The 19,323-nt window shown below is 40.7% G+C and overlaps 1 protein-coding gene across 1 annotated transcript; it reads left to right on the forward strand.

The window, feature by feature from the left end:
• Window positions 1-3,020: 3,020 nt before the first annotated feature.
• On the forward strand, window positions 3,021-17,896 carry LOC133665045 (solute carrier family 22 member 6-like). Its single transcript, XM_062070206.1, has 16 exons — window positions 3,021-3,344; window positions 3,531-3,597; window positions 5,357-5,518; window positions 5,577-5,650; window positions 5,716-5,845; window positions 7,925-8,028; window positions 8,089-8,243; window positions 8,321-8,489; window positions 8,563-8,686; window positions 8,762-8,877; window positions 8,964-9,018; window positions 9,081-9,240; window positions 10,184-10,292; window positions 10,359-10,437; window positions 15,991-16,118; window positions 16,185-17,896. Exons 2-16 carry the CDS (start codon window positions 3,571-3,573, stop codon window positions 16,288-16,290), a joined length of 1,698 nt encoding a protein of 565 aa, XP_061926190.1. The 5' UTR covers window positions 3,021-3,344; window positions 3,531-3,570; the 3' UTR covers window positions 16,291-17,896.
• Window positions 17,897-19,323: the final 1,427 nt, after the last annotated feature.

Genomic DNA, 19,323 nt, shown 5'->3' on the forward strand with positions numbered 1-19,323 from the left:
CAGTGCAAGATGTAAATTTTTTTCGCTCTGACCGTAACTTAGGTACAAGGGTTCATTGGATTCCACACTTTCTCCTTTTTCTATTGTGGATCACGGATTTGTATTTTAAACCACCTCGGATACTATATCCTCTTGAAAATGAGAGTCGAGAACTCGAAATGGACATTCACAGTGACTTTTATCTCCACGACAATACATCGGCGAAGCTGTTTAGCTACGGAGCTAACGTGATAGCATCGGGCTTAAATGCAGATAGAAACAAAAGAAATAAACCCCTGACTGGAAGGATAGACAGAAAATCAACAATACTATTAAACCATGGACATGTAACTACACGGTTAATGCTTTCCAGCCTGGCGAAGCTTAACAATGCTGTTGCTAACGTCGCCATTGAAGCTAACTTAGCAACGGGACCTCGTCAGAGCTATGATAAAAACATTAGCGCTCCACCTACGCTAGCCCTCATCTGCTCATCAACACCCGTGCTCACCTGCGTTCCAGCGATCGACGGCGCGACGAAGGACTTCACCCGATTATAAATGCGGTCGGCGGCTAGCATCGGATAGCGCGTCTGCTATCCATCTCAAAGTCCTCCTGGTTGTGTTGCTGCAGCCAGCCGCTAATACACCGATCCCACCTACAGCTTTCTTCTTTGCAGTCTTCATTGTTCATTAAACAAATTGCAAAAGATTCACCAACACAGATGTCCAGAATACTGTGGAATTTTGCGATGAAATCAGAGCTTTTTGTATTGGATCCAATGGGGTCCGAATACTTCCGTTTCAACGATTGATGTCACGCGCATACGTCATCATACATAGACGTTTTCAACCCGGAAGTTTCGCGGGAAATTTAAAATTGCACTTTATAAGTTAACCCGGTCGTATTGGCATGTGTTGCAATGTTAAGATTTCATCATTGATATATAAACTATCAGACTGCGTGGTCGGTAGTAGTGGCTTTCAGTAGGCCTTTAATGCCTCACAATCAAACACTTTTATGTTAAAATACTGAACAGATGTTCACCTTATCGCAATAAACATCTGTTCAGTATTTTAACATAAAAGTGTTTGTGAGGCATTAAAAGCCACAAAATGCAACGGGTCCATCAGACCCACAAATGCTGGCTGAGTAACAACAATATGAACGTTGCACGGAAAATTTCTCTGCCAGTTTCTGCGTGTGGTACACAAAACATCAATTTCCACACTTCTATTAGCCCCGGGTCCAGTGGACCCGGACATCTTAAATGTAATAGAAATGTGTAGGGGGGGGTGTATAGTGTGTGGTCATTAAATATGTATTCTGATATATGTTATTCACAGAAAATGAGCCAAAGTCAGTGAGTCTCGGTTTGAAAAATTAATTAATTGTATAATTTTTCTTTTAATATAAAATTAAAACGGGTCCCACAGACCCGAACACCACACAAGGGTTAACCCTTAGTGACATTGTTATTATAAGCGCTAACGCAGACAAACTATTTACAACGGCGCCATGGTCACTAGCTTGTGTCCCAATGTTGACATGATCAACTGGGGCGCTGCTTCCTCGTTTCCTTGCTCGTCAAACTATTGTAGATCATAAGTCATGCCTCTCACCTGGATAGAAGAAGGCTGAAGACGTATTCCAACAAGTCGATACACTTTGACAGCCAATTTAAACCCGGAAATGGTGAGAACGACACAAAAAGACGCTTGGTTCCATCCGCCTTTTCTTCGCAAGGATTATGAGTCATTCTGCATCTACCGGTAAATTTGGAATATATGAACATCCTAGCAGTCGGCATCCTAATGACAGCAGACATTGTACAGTAAGTGATGCTTTATTATGTTTGTTGGCTCTCATGATGTCTGCAGTGAGCAGTAATCAGTGATGTTATCAAACAAGCGAACTTTGTGCCACGTTTTTGCTTTAAAATGATCAAAATATGTTAATATAAATGTACCCATGTAGAGGTTGCCCTCTAGTGGGTTCCTCGGACCACCACACACTGCCACGAGAGCCCGGGTTTCAGGGTACAACACTGTTTTATTTGCATAAATGTGGAGAGGCTTTTGCTTTCCAGGAAAATGTCTTTCTCTTTGTTCGTGTCTCTCTCTCTCTCTCTGGCTCCCACTCCGACTCCAACCACGTGTCTCGTTCCGGCTGCTGCTAATAAAGGCGACAGGTGATTAGATAACAAGGTCCACCTGGGCCATCTACTCACCTGTCGCTGTCTTCGAGGCCGGTCCTTGCACACTCCGTTACGCGGCAGGCCCGCAGGCCATGCCCACCTCCACAACCCAATACTACATTGTATATATACTTACATCATGTATATAAAACCTTAATGGAAGTGTTTGGATGTTTTTTTAAGGGCTTTATAGGCAGAATAGAGCGGCTCCCACATGCTCCATTGAGGACTTTTGATCACATTTTTTCTATATTAAAAAAAGAAAATATATGCATTATTCATATTCATAGGCCTGGGGCCGTTCTGCATGCAAGCAAAAGTTCGACTCCAGGTGTCGTTGAGGGGGGAGGGAGGTCAAAAGCGTCCATCATTGAGGTGTCCTCGGGGATGTTTTCAGAACAGCCTGCTCCTGTTGTTGGAACGTCAAGGCCTTTCGAGGGAGTCAAATCGTAGATTAGGATTTTTGTTTGTTTTTCCACGAGCAGACATTACAATGGCTTGTCTGTTCAATTCGTCAAAATGTCGCCCATACCTGTTGAATAGCGCCGTCGTACAACCCGTGTCATGTATTTCATGTAACCGTGATGTCATTTTTCTTGCTCATCGGACTATAAAATAAAGAAAAATCATACTGCTGTAAATTGTAGTACTTTGAGTGGCCATGAAGTGTTTGTTTCCTTTTCTTTTTTTTTAACTCAATTCAAATACAGAAAGTAGCAGTGTAAATGTGTCCGCTAGTCGACAATTATTACAAGAAGAATATTAAAATGCGCTACTAAATCATATTTCCAAGCTCTAAAACGTATCCAAAGTTTTACTCCAAAGTATGTTTTACTTGAGATGCAAATAAAAGGTAAGACCACACATGTTTTTATGATTCATAAGGTAAATAAATGGGAACGAAAAAAATGTGATGGTGTTTTTATAAAAGCAAATTATTATTATTTCTAATAATAACATGCATACTGTAAGCTTTTTGCCTGACATGAACCTCAGCACACGTGATGTTGGAGTTGGAGCAGGTTGGAGTTGATGCCAGGAGTCTCACACGAACATTAACTCAACAACGTGAAGAGAGAGAGAGAGAGCTCAGTGATGTCTTAAAGTCACCAACAAAGGAGGACACGTCCCAGTCTTCACAAGTGTCCCGGGGGTCTTCCTGCTGACTGTAAGTTACACAAAATGTTTGTTTGTGTGTGTTTTGAATGTCTGCACACCTGACACAATAATCCTTTAAGACCTCTCAGCAGACTCAAATGTTTAACGTTATGAAAGCTGTCCTTTACGTCACTTCTGGGCTAACTTGGAAGTTGACTTTGACTTCAGCTTCAGAAAACGGGACTTTTGTTTCCAGGTTGATTCCGTCGGAAGCTGGACGTCATTTTCACTGCAGGATGGGCTTCAGTGAGTTGCTGGAGGAGGTGAGATCTGATTGCTATGAGTGTTCTAAAAATAATTATTAGGCAAATGAGTATTTTATCATGTCCTATGTATGCATATTTCCAACTCCAAGTTGTATACACTGTTGCATCGACCAGCTCTTCCTCCCAGGGAATCTAAGTTACTGGTCAATCCCAAATTCTTTCGATGACATATATGCTGAGTAAGAAGGACCATCAGGACAGAATTGGAATATTTTCAAGTTTTACTAAAGCTTCAGGAGATCAGTTTAACCAATACATTCATATCAGCTACTCTAATTGATCTGACATTCAAACGGAAAAGCCAACTTCTTTCACACAAAGAAAGCCTCTCCCCCTCGCAACACTGATAAGGAAGATTTGGGGGTTTGGTTTCACATTCCTGATGGTTTAAGACACTAAACAGACAATCTGAAGACAAAGAGAGACTGGTCGAATATACAAAGGAAAAGTACTAGCTACTCTAAGCATGGCTATGTAAAAAGAAAGAACTCTTAAACATATATGCATCCTCCACAACACTTAAGTGCTTTGGTAGATTAACTCAGATCAGGTAATTTCACAGTGGTCCAATTAGGGGATGAACACCTTTTTAATATCCTAAAATTGCAAAGAACTATCCAATATTTGTTTGCTAAAAGTCAACACGGTTGAAAGGTGTTGAGAAGGATTAACTACCAAAGGTTTAGCAAGACACTATGATGAAGACGTTGCATCCTCCAGTGCTGGTACATCTCAGAAGTACTAGGTGTTCTCAGACATACGGCTGTGGTCAAAAGTTTACATGCACTTGTAAATAACATAATGTCATGGCTGTCTTGAGTTTCCAATCATTTCTACAACTCTGACATCACACGAACAAAGATAAGACCTTCTGGAGGAAAGTTCTGTGGTCAGATGAAACAAAAATTGAGCTGTTTGGCCATAATACCCAGCAATATGTTTGGAGGAGAAAAGGTGAGGCCTTTAATCCCAGGAATACCATTCCTACCGTCAAGCATGGTGGTGGTAGTATTATGCTCTGGGCCTGTTTTGCTGCCAATGGAATTGCTGCTTTACAGAGAGTAAATGGGACAATGAAAAAGGAGGATTACCTCCAAATTCTTCAGGACAACCTAAAATCCTCAGCCCGGAGGTTGGGTCTTGGGCGCAGTTGGGTGTTCCAACAGGACAATGACCCCCAAACACACGTCAAAAGTGGTATCCTTTAGAACTGACTTTGAAACAATTTAGCAAAATAGTTTTATTTGTAAATTAAGACAACTTTGATGTCCAACGTTGGATCCACGCCGTTGGTTTGGAAATGACCAAATTTCAATGGTCAAATCAACGTCACAACCTGACCTTGAATAAACGTCAAAAAGCATGTTTCAACGTATATGTGTTGTAGAATATTGGTTGAGAAATTACCAAAATTCAATGGTCAACTCAATGTTAGAACCCAACATTGAATAAATGGTGTTGCTGGGATTAAAGGCCTCACCTTTTCTCCTCCAAACATATTGCTGGGTATTCAGGCCAAACAGCTCACATTTTGTTTCATCTGACCACAGAACTTTCCTCCAGAAGGTCTTACCTTTGTCCATGTGATGTCAGATGAAACTAAAATTCCCCCCAAAAAGTGCAAGTCCCCTTTAAAGATGGAAAAAAGTATATTGAAATCTTCTTGCGCTGTTTAAAAGCCATGTTTGTGAGGATAAAACGTCATGATAATTGTTTGGCGGCGGGTGTTTGACTTCTGCTTGCTTTTTGGGGGGAGATTGGTGGATTTGGGAGGTACCAGTGGCTCCACGTGACCTTGATCAGTCTCCCGGGCCTCCTGATGGCGAGTCAGAACCTTTTAAACAACTTTGTGTCTGGAACCCCCTCCCACCACTGCAGTCTGGCCAATTATAGCCTCCTGGACACGCTTCCGCAGCAGGTACGTCTTGTTGGCTTACTGTGTGTGTGTGTGCATATGACGACCATGACCATTTCAGGTGGAGCAGAAAGACATCTTGAAGGCCTTCATACCTCTGGACTCTTCAGGAACAAAACTAGACCGCTGCAGCAGGTTCGATGGATTGGATTTTGTAAACGTTGCACTTTTGATGACGACTGAACGTGGGTTGCTTTCAGATACGTGACGCCTCAGTGGCATCTGCTGGCGACTAACAGCTCCGCAAACACCAGCCACTTGCAAACTGAAAGCTGTGTGGACGGGTGGACCTTCGATCGGTCCGAGTTCCTCACCACCACCGTGTCCGAGGTCACATGATCAACTAAAGCAGTGTTTTTCAACCTTTTCTGAGCCAAGGCACATTTTTTTTCATTGAAAAAATTCTGAGGCACAACACCAGCAGAAAACATTTAAAAAGTTAAACTCAGCAGCCGATATTGACAATAAAAAATCGTTCTCGCAATTGTTGGATATGAATTCAAACCATAACCAACCATGCATCACTATAGCTCTTGTCTCAAAGTAGGTGTACTGTCACGACATGTCACATCAGGCCGTGACTTATTTGGAGTTTTTTGGTGTTTTGCTGTGTGTAGTGTTTTAGTTCTTGTCTTGCGCTCCTATTTTGTTGTTGATTGTCATGTTATGTACGGATGTACTTTGTGGACGCCGTCTGCCGCTCCACACGCTGTAAGTCTTTGCTGTCGTCCAGCGTTCTGTTTTTGTTTACTTTGCAGCCAGTTCAGTTTTAGTTTCGTTTTGCATAGCCATCCCTAAGCTTCAATGCCTTTTCTTAGCGGCACTTGCCTTTTTGTTTATTTTTGGTTTAAGCATTACATACCTTTTTTACCTGCACACTGCCTCCCGCATATTGTGATCACGACAAGCCGTGTTCCTGACATATACAAAGCATTAGCTACATGCTGCCACCTACTGTTATGCCGAGCTCTAGACAGTACAGACACTCGACAACGGCACATTATTTGCGGATTATAATTACTGGTTTGCCTAAAATATTTTAACTAGGGATGTCCGATAATGGCTTTTTTGCCGATATTCCGATATTGTCCAACTCTTAATTACCGATATCAACCGATACGATATATACAGTCGTGGAATTAACACATTATTATGCCTAATTTTGTTGTGATGCCCCGCTAGATGCATTAAACAATGTAACAAGGTTTTCCAAAATAAATCAACTCCAGTTATGGAAAAAAAGTGCCAACATGGCACTGCCATATTTATTATTGAAGTCACAAAGTGCATTATTTATTTAACATGCCTCAAAACAGCAGCTTGGAATGTGGGACATACTCTCCCTGAAATAATCCTGATACCCACTACAACTACGGGAAACACTGTACTTTGACTTTCACAAAGTGCCTTTAAAAAAAAAAAAAAAAAAATGCCTCAAAACAAAAGCTACAAAAACAATGAAGGCACACAGCTTCAGTCCAGAGTATACTATAAACTGGGATCAATCTGCCCTGTTCTTAACGTATTCGTATGAGTAACAAAAATGTGCAAATAAAAACAAGAAAGGCACAAAAGTAAAAAACTGCTTCAGTCCAGACCAGTAGATAACACAGCCATCCTTTAAAGTGCATGAACATTAATAAAACTGCTTCAGTCTAGACTAGTAGAAAACACAGCCATCCTTTAAAGTGCATGGGGAAAAAAGGCACAAAACATAAATAAAACAGCTTCACTCAGTCCAGACTATTAGTCCATTTGTCCAACAGATGAATCTCAAAGAGTGGGCTAATTCTTTTTCTCCTTGTCATCACGTGTGAGAGGTTAGTTTTTTCTGAATGAAAACAAGCATCTGCAAGGGGTTCTGGGTATTTGTTCTGTTGTGTTACGGTGCGGATGTTCTCCCGAAATGTGTTTGTCATTCTTGTTTGGTGTGGGTTCACAGTGTGGCGCATATTTGTAACAGTGTTAAAGTTGTTTATACGTCCACCCTCAGTGTGACCTGTATGGCTGTTGATCAAGTATGTCTTGCATTCGCTAGTGTGTGTGTCAAGCCGTAGATAGTATGTGACTGGGCCAGTACGCAAAGGCAGCGCCTTCAAGGATTAATTGGCGCTCTGTACATCTTCCTGCGTCCGTGTACACAGCGGCGTTTTAGAAAGTCACAAATTTTACTTTTGGAAACCAATACCGATAATTTCCAATATTACCTTTTAAAGCATTTATCGGCCGATAATATCGGCGGTCCGATATTATCGGACATCCCTAATTTTAACCCAATTAGGTGAAATTACGTAATGTCCCACGGCACACCAAACAATATCTCACGGTACACTAGCACAGTGGTTGAAAAACACTGGACTAAAGCATATAATATCACGTCGCCTTTCAAAGTTTGTTTTCTGTCCTCAGTGGGAGCTGGTTTGTTCCCTGCGTCCTCTCAAGCAAATGATTCAGACCATCTATATGGGCGGAGTTCTGACCGGCGCCATCATCTACGGTGGCCTGTCCGACAGGTGAGCCTCCTCATTCTTCTGTGTATTCAAAATCTCCACATTTGCGTATCTCTCCTGCAGGTTTGGGCGGCGGACTGTCCTTATTTGGTCGTACTTGCAGTTGGGCATCCTGGGCTGTAGCTCCGCCCTCTCGCCGACGTACACCATCTACTGCGCTTTTAGGTTTCTGAGTGGGATGGCAGTGTCGGGGGTCATCCTGAATTCCGTCTCCCTGAGTACCTGTCGAGCCTTCCTTTACAAGCGCTAGTTCCGCGCGCCTCTGCCGTCAGTCACTCTTGCCATTTGTCATCAGAGGTGGAGTGGATTCCGACCAAAACCAGGACGCTGGTGGGCACGCTTACCTCCTTCTTCTTCACCGTTGGTCAGCTGATCTTGGCGGGCCTGGCTTACTGGCTGAGAGATTGGAGGAAGCTCCAGCTGGTCGTCTGCGCTCCCCAATTCCTGTTCTTTGCCTACAGCTGGTCGGTCTTTTTAACTTTCACGATGAGGACACGGGTCCTTTTTGAAATGGTCATGTGATCTCCAACTGCCCAGGTGGTACTCGGAGTCGGCGCGATGGATGGTTCTGAAGCGAAAATATGAAGAGGCGTTGAAGACCCTTCAGCGAGTTGCCCGGATCAACGGAAAGAAGGAAATGGCGGACAAGCTGACATTGGAGGTAGCTCGATGTTGGCGTGTTCTGTTCCGGGCAAGTCCGTGCACCATTTGACCACGGTGTGCCGCGTGACCTCAGGTTTTAAACTCCCACATGAAGAAAGAGATCGAGTCCTCCCAGACAATGTTCACGGCCTATGACTTGGTGAGGACCGCAGCAATGAGGCGCATCTCTGTGTGTCTCATCGTAGTCTGGTCAGTTCTCCTTCCTCCCGCGTGTACAACCGTTCCACCTTTTCGCCAAAGTAGAAACCATGCCTCCCCCTTCCGGTTCTCCGCAGGTTCTCCACCAGCTTCGCGTATTACGGCTTGACCATGGACCTGCAGAAGTTCGGGGTGAGCTTGCACACGAGACAGTCGTTATGTATAAACGTTGACCCGCGTTTTGATTTGCGCAGGTGAGTATTTACCTGATCCAGATCATCTTTGGAGCTGTTGATTTCCCCGCCAAACTTGCGGCTCTGGCCATGCTCAGTTATCTTGGTAGGAGAGTGTCGCAGACCACATGCCTCTTCATGTCCGCCCTCATCATCTTTGCCAACATCTATGTCCCGACAGGTAAGCACGGCAGCACATGCACTATATTGCCAAAAGTATTTGGGTGGCCAGACAGTTGCTACAGAGCTCCAAACTTCATGTGACCTTCCAATTAGCCCACGTACAGTACGCAGAGAGCTTCATGAAATGGGTTTCCATGGCCATGTAGCTGCATCTAAACCATACATCACCAAGTCCAATGCAAAGCGTGGGATGCAGTGGTGTAAAGCACGTCGCCACTGGACTCTAGAGCAGTGGAGACGCCTTCTCTGGAGTGATGAATCACACTTTTCCATCTGGCAATCTTATGGACGAGTCTAAGTTTGGAGGTTGCCAGGAGAACGCTACATTTCGGACTGCATTGTGCCGAGTGTGAAATTTGGTGGAGGAAGAATTATGGTGCGGGGTTGTCTGTCATGAGTTGGGTCTGGCCCCTTTGTTCCAGTGAAAGGAACTTTGAATGCTCCAGGACACCAAAACATTTTGGACACTTCCATGCTCCCAACCTTATGGGAACAGTTTGGAGCGGGCCCCTTCCTCTTCCAACATGACTGTGCACAAAGCAAGGTCCATAAAGACATGGATGACAGAGTCTGGTGTGGACGAACTTGACTGGCCTGCACAGAGTCCTGACCTGAACCCGATAGAACATCTTTGGGATGAATTAGATCGGAGACTGAGAGCCAGGCAACATCAGTGTGTGACCTCACCAATACACTTTTGGAAGAATGGTGGAAAATTCCTATAAACACACTCCACAACCTTGTGGACAGCCTTCCCAGAAGAGTTGAAGCTGTAATAGCTGCAACAGGTGGACCGACATCATATTGAACCCTATGGGTTAGGAATGGGATGGCACTTCAAGTGCATATGTGAGAGTCAAGGCAGGCGGCCAAATACTTTTGGCAATATAGTGTACGTGTCGAGGGACAACAATGGCGTCACTAACTGCTACGTCACGCAGACATGCAGACCGTCAGAACCATACTGGCGTGTCTCGGTAAAGCCTTCACGTCAGCGTCCTTCACCACCGTCTACTTGTACACTGGAGAACTTTACCCCACCATCATCAGGTATGGCATCATCAACGTCACGTGACGTCGTCACAGCTCATCACCGACACGTGTGTACGCTCTTAGGCAGACCGGAATGGGTCTGGTCTCCACCATGGCCAGGGTTGGCAGCATGGCGGCGCCGGCCGTCCTCATCCTGGACGAGGTAAAACTTCAATACGAATTGTCTTTTGTTAATTAGCAGTGGATACAAGAAGGTCGTTTCCTGTCTTGCTGTAAAGTCCACAGGTGGGTAGAGGAGCCAAAAACTGTACTCGAGCAAGAGTGGCGTCACTTTAGACCAGGGGTGTCCAAAGTCCAAAAATATCAATTATATCTGCCTTGTTTTTAATGAATATTTAGGCTTACTACGCTACTGTATTTCAATGTAGACCAGGGGTGTCACTCTTTTTCATTGAGGGCCGCTTCGCAGTTATGGTTGCCCTCAGAGGGCCGATTTTAACAATGAGTAATATATGAATATACATGTATATATAAAATACATTAACAATAAATTTTTTACAAAAGCTGCAAAAAAAATCCCTTGGACAGGTTCCAATATAGCAAGTAAAGCAACAAGCGACGATAAAGGGGCCCAATTTTTTGGCGTGCAGGTAAAACGGTAGTCTAATAGTCAAAAACCGTGAGCAATCAAGCACAGGTGAAAACACTCCACACTTAACTCCAAAATTGTTTAAACAGCAGTTTTTGGTCCCTGCACTTTTTTAAAGGCAATTGAATGGAGACAAGTCAAACACTAGAGCCAGGCGGAAAACGTCCGCTCATTCTCAAACTGCAGTACCACTCATAGTACGTGGGCTCCATCTAGTGGTAAGCCAAAGAATCACTTAATTAAAAGGGATTCTTTATCAATAAGGTATATTTATAAACATCAACTATTTGCTTTGTCATCTGTAACACAAAAGCTAAGATAACATGTTTTTTTTAAAATATATTAGCACATAATGATCATTAATTTGCTTAGTAGACTAAGATTATTATTTTTTATTTGAGTTAGTTTTTTCCTGTCCAACCACTCAGGCAAATCATATTGTTGATGTAGATCATGGGTGTCAAACATACACTACCGTTCAAAAGTTTGGGGTCACCCAAACAATTTTGTGGAATAGCCTTCATTTCTAAGAACAACAATAGACTGTCGAGTTTCAGATGAAAGTTCTCTTTTTCTGGCCATTTTGAGCGTTTAATTGACCCCACAAATGTGATGCTCCAGAAACTCAATTTGCTCAAAGGAAGGTCAGTTTTGTAGCTTCTGTAACGAGCTAAACTGTTTTCAGATGTGTGAACATGATTGCACAAGGGTTTTCTAATCATCAATTAGCCTTCTGAGCCAATGAGCAAACACATTGTACCATTAGAACACTGGAGTGATAGTTGCTGGAAATGGGCCTCTATACACCTATGTAGATATTGCACCAAAAACCAGACATTTGCAGCTAGAATAGTCATTTACCACATTAGCAATGTATAGAGTGTATTTCTTTAAACTTCAATCAATCAATCAATCAATGTTTATTTATATAGCCCTAAATCACAAGTGTCTCAAAGGGCTGTACAAGCCACAAGGACATCCTCGGTACAGAGCCCACATATGGGCAAGGAAAACTCACCCCAGTGGGAACTTAAGACTAGTTTAAAGTTATCTTCATTGAAAAGTACAGTGCTTTTCCTTCAAAAATAAGGACATTTCAATGTGACCCCAAACTTTTGAACGGTAGTGTATCGCCCGTGGGCCTGACCCGGCCCGGGATGATTTTGCCAAGTATAAAAATGAGCTGAAATCCTTGAATGAAAGAAACTGCTGTTCTAAATGTGTCCACTGGATGTCACTATAGCAATTCTTTGTAGATGAGTAAACCACATGTTAGTACAACAGTTGAGGAAAATGAGTAAACGACATAAATAACATCCTGTAATTGAATTTTGATATGAATCTTTTATCCTGATGGATTAAAAATTAACACCAATTAGAGCATTTTAAAACTCTGCCAGACTCTATTCCACCTGTTTGACCAATGAACATTATCCGTTTATTCAGAACATATAAATAACGACAAATGAAGATAGAATGCTATTAACCGCAACATGCAAGTGTTAAAAAAAACATGATTTGTACATTTTCAGAACTTGTTTTATTATTACGTTGGATTGGTTAAACAGAGTCATGTGATACAAATCTCTCGAACAAGACAAATTAATATGTCTTTGCAAGCACCAATCAATGAATTATAAATAAAAAATAATGATGATTTAAACAAATGTAGCGATCGGAATAAAAGTCAACATAACAAAGTAGGGTTTTTTTTTCCACAACAGTAAAAAGTATGTTGCATTAAATGTACAAGTCATTCAAAAATTGACTTCAGTAAATGTAGCGCGTCGCTACCCAACTCTGGTTACAGTTAGTCCCAATTGAACGGTTTCTCCCGTTGGGTGAGCAGACATCACACGGTTACTTCAAACTCTTGAGTAAAGTCTTTTAAAACATCAACATGGTCCAGTTTTTCTTATTGGTATGCTCTGATAAATGATTAAAATATTTTTTGGACGGCAAGGTTTTGTAACACGGTACGCATGTCAAGAAGTATATTAAGGGTTCGTATGGGTGCTTAAAAACCTTAAAAATGCTTGGATTTTAATGTGTTTTCAAGGTTTGAAAAATGCTTGAATTTTGGGTGAAGTGCTTGTAAATGTTTGGAATGTTCCACATATTTCTCAGCAGTCTGACTCAATAGGCTAATTATAAAATGGAAAAAAACAAATCAGGATTCCTTAAAAATGAAAGCTACACGCTTGATCTGTTGGCTTTGCACGAGCCCTTACATTAGGTTGTTGTCATGCCCGAGCCGTATATACGGCTCTGTGTCGCCCCCAAGAGGACAGTGGTGCATCGGTCCACCATGCCGGGAGGTTTGAGTTTATTTCGAACATGCAATCATACAACATGATACATCACAATTTGTTGTCGTTTTAATGAACATTGGATGGAAAATGACAAATATAAACTTTGGATAAAACGTGGACCAAATCCACGTGTAGACTGCTGCAAAGTATGCAAAAAGGTAATCCAGCTTTTCGCAATGGGAGAGTCTGCTCTCTCTAGTCATATGAAAGGTAAGACACAGAGATTACTAGCCCTACAAATACAGATGTCCGATAATATCGGCCTGCCGATAAATGCTTTAAAATGTAATATCGGAAATGATCGGTATTGGTTTCAACCTCCCGATATTCCCGGGATCTCCCGAATTTCAGTGCCCCGCCCGAAAATCTCCCGGGGCAACCATTTTCCCGATTTCCAACATTATTGGGGGCGTACCTTAAAGGCATTGCCTTTAGCGTTCTCTACAACTTGTCGTCACGTCGGCTTTTCTTCCATACAAACAGCGTGTCGGCCCAGTCACATAATATATGTGGCTTTTACACACACATAAGTGAATGCAAGGCATACTTGATCAATAGCCATACAGGTCACACTGAGGGTGTCCGTATAAACAACTTCAACACTGTTACAAATATGCGCCACACTGTGAATCCACACCAAACAAGAATGACAAACACATTTCGGGAGAACATCCGCACCGTAACACAACATAAACACAACAGAACAAATACCCAGAACCCCTTACAGCACTAACTCTTCCGGGACGCTACCACAACAAAATCAGGCATAATAATGTGTTAATTCCACGACTGTATATATCGGTATTGGTTGATATCGGAATCTGTAATTAAGAGTTGGACAATATCGGAATATCTGATATCTGCAAAAAAGCCATTATCGGACATCTCTAATTATAATGTTAAAAACTTCCCCCAACTAAAAATCGATTTGTTATCATAGCCACAGTTATAAAGCTAGATATGCTTAATGAAAGGTGACTGAGGGGTTGTGAAACAAACAAAATATTTTCCTTTAATTTATTATCCTTATATTAAAGTAGAACAGTTTTGTTAATGAGTGAAATTGACATTTTGAGGGTGCGTGTATTCATATCACATTATGCAGTGTACAAGCACAAATACGGCGTGAATCAATCCGTGCTGTTCGATGTCATTGAGTGCTGCAAGTAAGAAAAAGAACAAGAAATCTGAAAAACGACACAAATGGAGACACGTTTGCAAACACCAATGACACATCGATTGTAAATAATGTAAATAATTCAATGTATGTACTCTGATGATTATCTTATGTGATGACTGTATTATGATGATAGTATATGTCTGTATCATGAATTAATTTAAGTGCACCCCGACTTAAACAATTTGAAAAACGTATTTGGGTGTTACCATTTAGTGGTCAATTGTACGGAATATGTATTGCACTGTGCATTCTACTAATAAAAGTGTCAATCAATCAATCAATCTAATAGTCTACAGAAACACTGCTTCATTTTCTATGCCCCATTCAGTTAATGATAACTGCTGGTTCAATGTTAGGCTTAGGTTTTAGCAGCTTTTTCCTACAGACAGCATTCGGTGACCTCAAACAACAAGGCTACACTGCAAAAAGTCAGTGTTCAAAAACAAGGGAAAAAAATACAAAAATGTGGGGTATTTTACTTGAATTAAGCAAAATTATCTGCCAATGGAACAGGAAAATTTGGCTTGTCAAGACTTTCCAAAACAAGTAAAATTAGCTAACCTCAATGAACCCCAAAATACGTTAAAATAAGTATATTTTCACTAATAACAAGTGCACTTTTCTTGGTAGAAAAAACAAATATGAGACCTTTTTTTTTTCAGTATGTTGAAAAATATTCTTAAATTAAGTAAATGCTAGTGCCATTATTTTGATCATAATGACATGCGCTCGGCATTACATTTCTTGAAACCAGCAATCTTATACTAAAAACTAGTTTCTTTTTCTTAATGGAAAGGCAAATCATATGGTCTAAAGAGGCATTTTCCCATCCATAACATGACATCATTGCGCCAAGTGCGTGCTCTTTCAGTCAATTAGTGCGCAAGGAATATATATATATATATTTATTTATTTACAGCCCGGCCAATTTTTTTTAATTGTAATTTTGAAGAATTTATCTGAATGTGCATGAACTATTTCTGTTCAAAATGGTTTGAAATGTCAAATGTTTAAATATTAACTGTCAGTTTACTGTACTATTCCAACTGTACTACTATACGAGTACATATTTTCTATTGTTTCATTGAAAATAAGACAGCAAAGTCCATTTGGCTGTCATCTGTTTTAATTATGAGACACAATTGTGTCAAAGTCATGATTTTTTTATTTCATGCTTGAACTAAAATAAATTATTACTTTGAAAAATCAGTTTTATACTTGTGAGTGTTGATGACACAGCTTTGCAACAGTTGATATTCTAGTTTCAAGCATGTTTTACTCAATATAGGTCATCAAATCTCAGCAACAAGCTGTAATATCTTACTGAGATCATTTAAAACCAAAACCCTTAAAACAAGTAAAACACTAACATAAAATCTGCTTAGTGAGAAGAATTCTCTTATCAGACCGAAAATAAGCAAATATCACCCTTATTTGAGATATATAATCTTACTTGGATTTCAGTTTTTGCAGTGTATGGATTGATTCACACTGGTTTTCGCCTTTTGAAGGGTAATGGAAAAACTGGAAAATTGATCTTGAAAGTCCTTTAAAAAGTGCTTGAATTTGGCCATGGAAAAGGTGTACCAGCCCTGTATATTTATGGCCCTGCAGGTGTTCCCTTCGCTGCCCAGTGTGGTCTACGGGGGTGCGGCTGTGATAGCCGCAGGTTTCGCTTGCTTCCTACCTGAGACGCTCAACGTTCCGCTGCCAGAAACCATCCAGGATGTGGAGGAGAGATGGTGAGCTTGGTTAAATGGCATTTGGAGGCCGGGCCTTCCCTGACCATTTTTTTTTTCTCTCTGAAGGTCTGGAAAAAGTGTGGCCGACAAGAAGAAAAAGGGAGAATCTTCAGAAGATGAGCAAGCGGTGTCCTTGAAGGAAATTGTAGTAAACGGTCTTAACGCTCTCTGACACTGCTCATAATATTAATTATTATTACTATTTAAGTCAGGGGTGTCAAACGTATGGCCCGAGGGCCGGATCAGGCCCGCGGACAGGTTTTATCCGGCCCGCGGGATGAGTTTGCTAAGTATAAAAATTACCCTGAAATTTTTGAATGAAGGAAACAGCTTTTCTAAATATGTCCACTAGATGTCACAATAGCAAATCTTTGTAGATGATGCTACATATGTAAAAAAAATAAAAATAATAAACCACATGATGTCAAGGAAAATGATCAAACTACATAAATAACATCCTGTAATTTGATTTTGATATCATTTTTTTTATCTTGATAGATTGAAAATTAACACCAATGAGTTGACTGATGAACATTATCACATAATTTATTCAGAAAATATAAATAACGACATATAACGATAGAATACTATTAACCGCAACATGTAAGTGTACAAAAAACCCCAACAACATTATGATTTGTACAATTTCAGAATGTGCTTGTTCTATTTTAAAACAAAGAAAACAATCTGAAGTTGTCTTTATTTTTAAGTTATTGTGCTGTGATTTTACCAGTCTGGCCCACTTGGGAGTAGATTTTCCTCCATGTGGCCCCCGATCTAAAATGAGTTTGACACCCCTGATTTAAGTAATACACCGCTAATCATTGTATCCACATTTTACTTGAATGTTACAGTAATAAAACCGATTTATAAGATTAGCACTTTAAATGCACTTATCTCCATTCAAAATGATTGATTTAATAATAATAATAATGGATTAGACACTCAAAGCTCTTCACAGAGAAGTGAGAACCCATCATTCATTCACAACGGTGGTGGTAAGCTACTTTCGTAGCCACAGCTGCCCTGGGGTAGACTGATGGAAGCGTGGCTGCCAGTTTGCGCCTACGGCCCCTCCGACCACCACCTATCATTCATCATTAATTCACCAGTGTGAGCGGCACCGGGGGCAAGGGTGAAGTGTCCTGCCCAAGGACACAACGGCAGCGATTTGGATGGTAAGAGGCGGGGAGCGAACCTGCAACCCTCAGGTTTCTGACACGGCCGCTCTACCCACTAGGCCAGGGGTGTCAAACTCAAATACAGAGTGGGCTAAAATTTAAAACTGAACAAGGCCGTGGGCCAAGGTTGAACAAATTAACCTTTTAATAGGGACCCAAACAAGTTTTGCATTGAATATTGAACAAGCAAGGCTTATATAACTTTATAGTGACATCCAAAATCCAGTTTCAAATAATAATAATAATAATTAAAAAATATCAATGGCATATCAAATACAATTTAAATAAAAATTGAATGCCTCTTTTCTATTTGCAGCCTTCTTTGGTAAATATCAACATTATCTTTTTCCACAGGCTAATACATTTGAAAATAAAATAACAATGAATAAAACAACCATTCAGGACTTTAAACTGCTCAGTTTGCAACACACTGATCTAATCTGATGTGCCCAAGCCAGATACCTGCCATCTTTTCTTGGATGCTAGTTCATTAATGTCGGGGCTCAGGCTTTGAGCTGAGGCAACTTTCATTATCGAACGAAGGTGTTAAACAGTCATTATATCTCGTCCACCCAATTATAACATCTTTCAGACCCAGTCACAAGATATGTGCGGCTTCGGTACGCATACACAAGTGAATGCAACGCATACTTCATCAACAGCGATACAGGTTACACTGAGGGTGCCAGTATAAAAAACGTTAACACTGTTAGAAATATACGCAACACTGTGAACCCACACCAAACAAGAATGACAAACACTTTTCGGGAGAACATCCGCACCGTAACACAACATAAACACAACAGAACAAATACCCAGAATCCTTTGCAGCACTAACTCTTTCGGGACGCTACAAAATACACCCCAGCTACCACCATATTCCCCCCCCCCACACACACACACACACACACACACACACACCTTGTAGCGTCCCGGAAGATTTAGTGCTGCAAAGGGTTCTGGGTATTTGTTCTGTTGTGTTTATGTTGTGTTATGGTGCGGATGTTCTCCTGAAATGTGTTTGTCATTCTTGTTTGGTGTGGATTCACAGTGTGGCGTATATTTCTAACAGTGTTAAAGTTTTTTATTTGGCTACCGTCAGTGTAACCTGTATCGCTGTTGATGAAGTATGCGTTGCATTCAATTGTGTGTGGGTGCAGAAGCCGCACATGACATGAAACTGGGCCAACACTCGTTTGACTAGCTGAAATTTTTTTTTTTTCGGGAGGGTTGGAAAGGAATTAGAAGTAGCGGTGAATGCGGTGTTACCGCGGCACCGACGCAATATACAATCGGCGGTCCAGCTATAGTGTTAATTTGGTATTGCCTCTAGGGCCAAGTGAAATTACACGGCGGGCCAAATTTGGACCACGGGCCAGAGTTTGACACCCATGCACTAGGCCATGCCCCCCCAAAATTAAAAAAAAATGTATTCAGTTCAATGAAAATACAACTTGACAGCCAACTGAATTTATGTGAATGTCCTTTTGCAATATATGGAATAAAATATAAATAATGTTTACAATTGGAATTAGACAAACTTTAATGATCCACACAGGAAATTGTTCCACACAGCAGCTCAGTTACAAAGGATGGAAAGGATAATGCAGGTATAGTAGACAAAAAATTTACCGTAGTAGCAATATAAAATATAACAAATGTAATTTATAATGTTATTTATAATATGTACATATTATATATATATAGTATATGATGTATATTGATATATCATCCATCCATCCATTTTCTACAGCTTATTATATTATTTATATATATATATATATATATATATATATATATATATATATATATATATATATATGAATATAGGGTAAATATCCTATAACTTCTGGGTTTTTTTTATTATTGCTTAGGTCTAAAAAAAAAAAAAAAGACCAAATAAATAGGTGTTATAATTAATAAAATAAATTACCTAAATAGGGGTTAGTGCGAACAAAAGAGTACAATGAAAATGAATGGTTTTAGTCGAAGATACTTGATTGTCGTCACTATTAGAAAATCGT

Source organism: Entelurus aequoreus, linkage group LG14 (genome assembly GCF_033978785.1).
Source record: "Entelurus aequoreus isolate RoL-2023_Sb linkage group LG14, RoL_Eaeq_v1.1, whole genome shotgun sequence".
NCBI classification, from domain to species: Eukaryota; Metazoa; Chordata; class Actinopteri; order Syngnathiformes; family Syngnathidae; genus Entelurus; species Entelurus aequoreus.

What these genes read in the sequence shown, in the direction of transcription:
- LOC133665045 (XM_062070206.1), top strand. Translation starts at nt 3,571, where the DNA reads ATGGGCTTCAGTGAGTTGCTGGAGGAG. An exon ending in TACGGTGGCCTGTCCGACAG is followed by an intron (nt 8,029 to 8,088) that starts GTGAGCCTCCTC and finishes TCTCTCCTGCAG; the next exon opens with GTTTGGGCGGCGGACTGTCC. An exon ending in CAACATCTATGTCCCGACAG is followed by an intron (nt 9,241 to 10,183) that starts GTAAGCACGGCA and finishes TACGTCACGCAG; the next exon opens with ACATGCAGACCGTCAGAACC.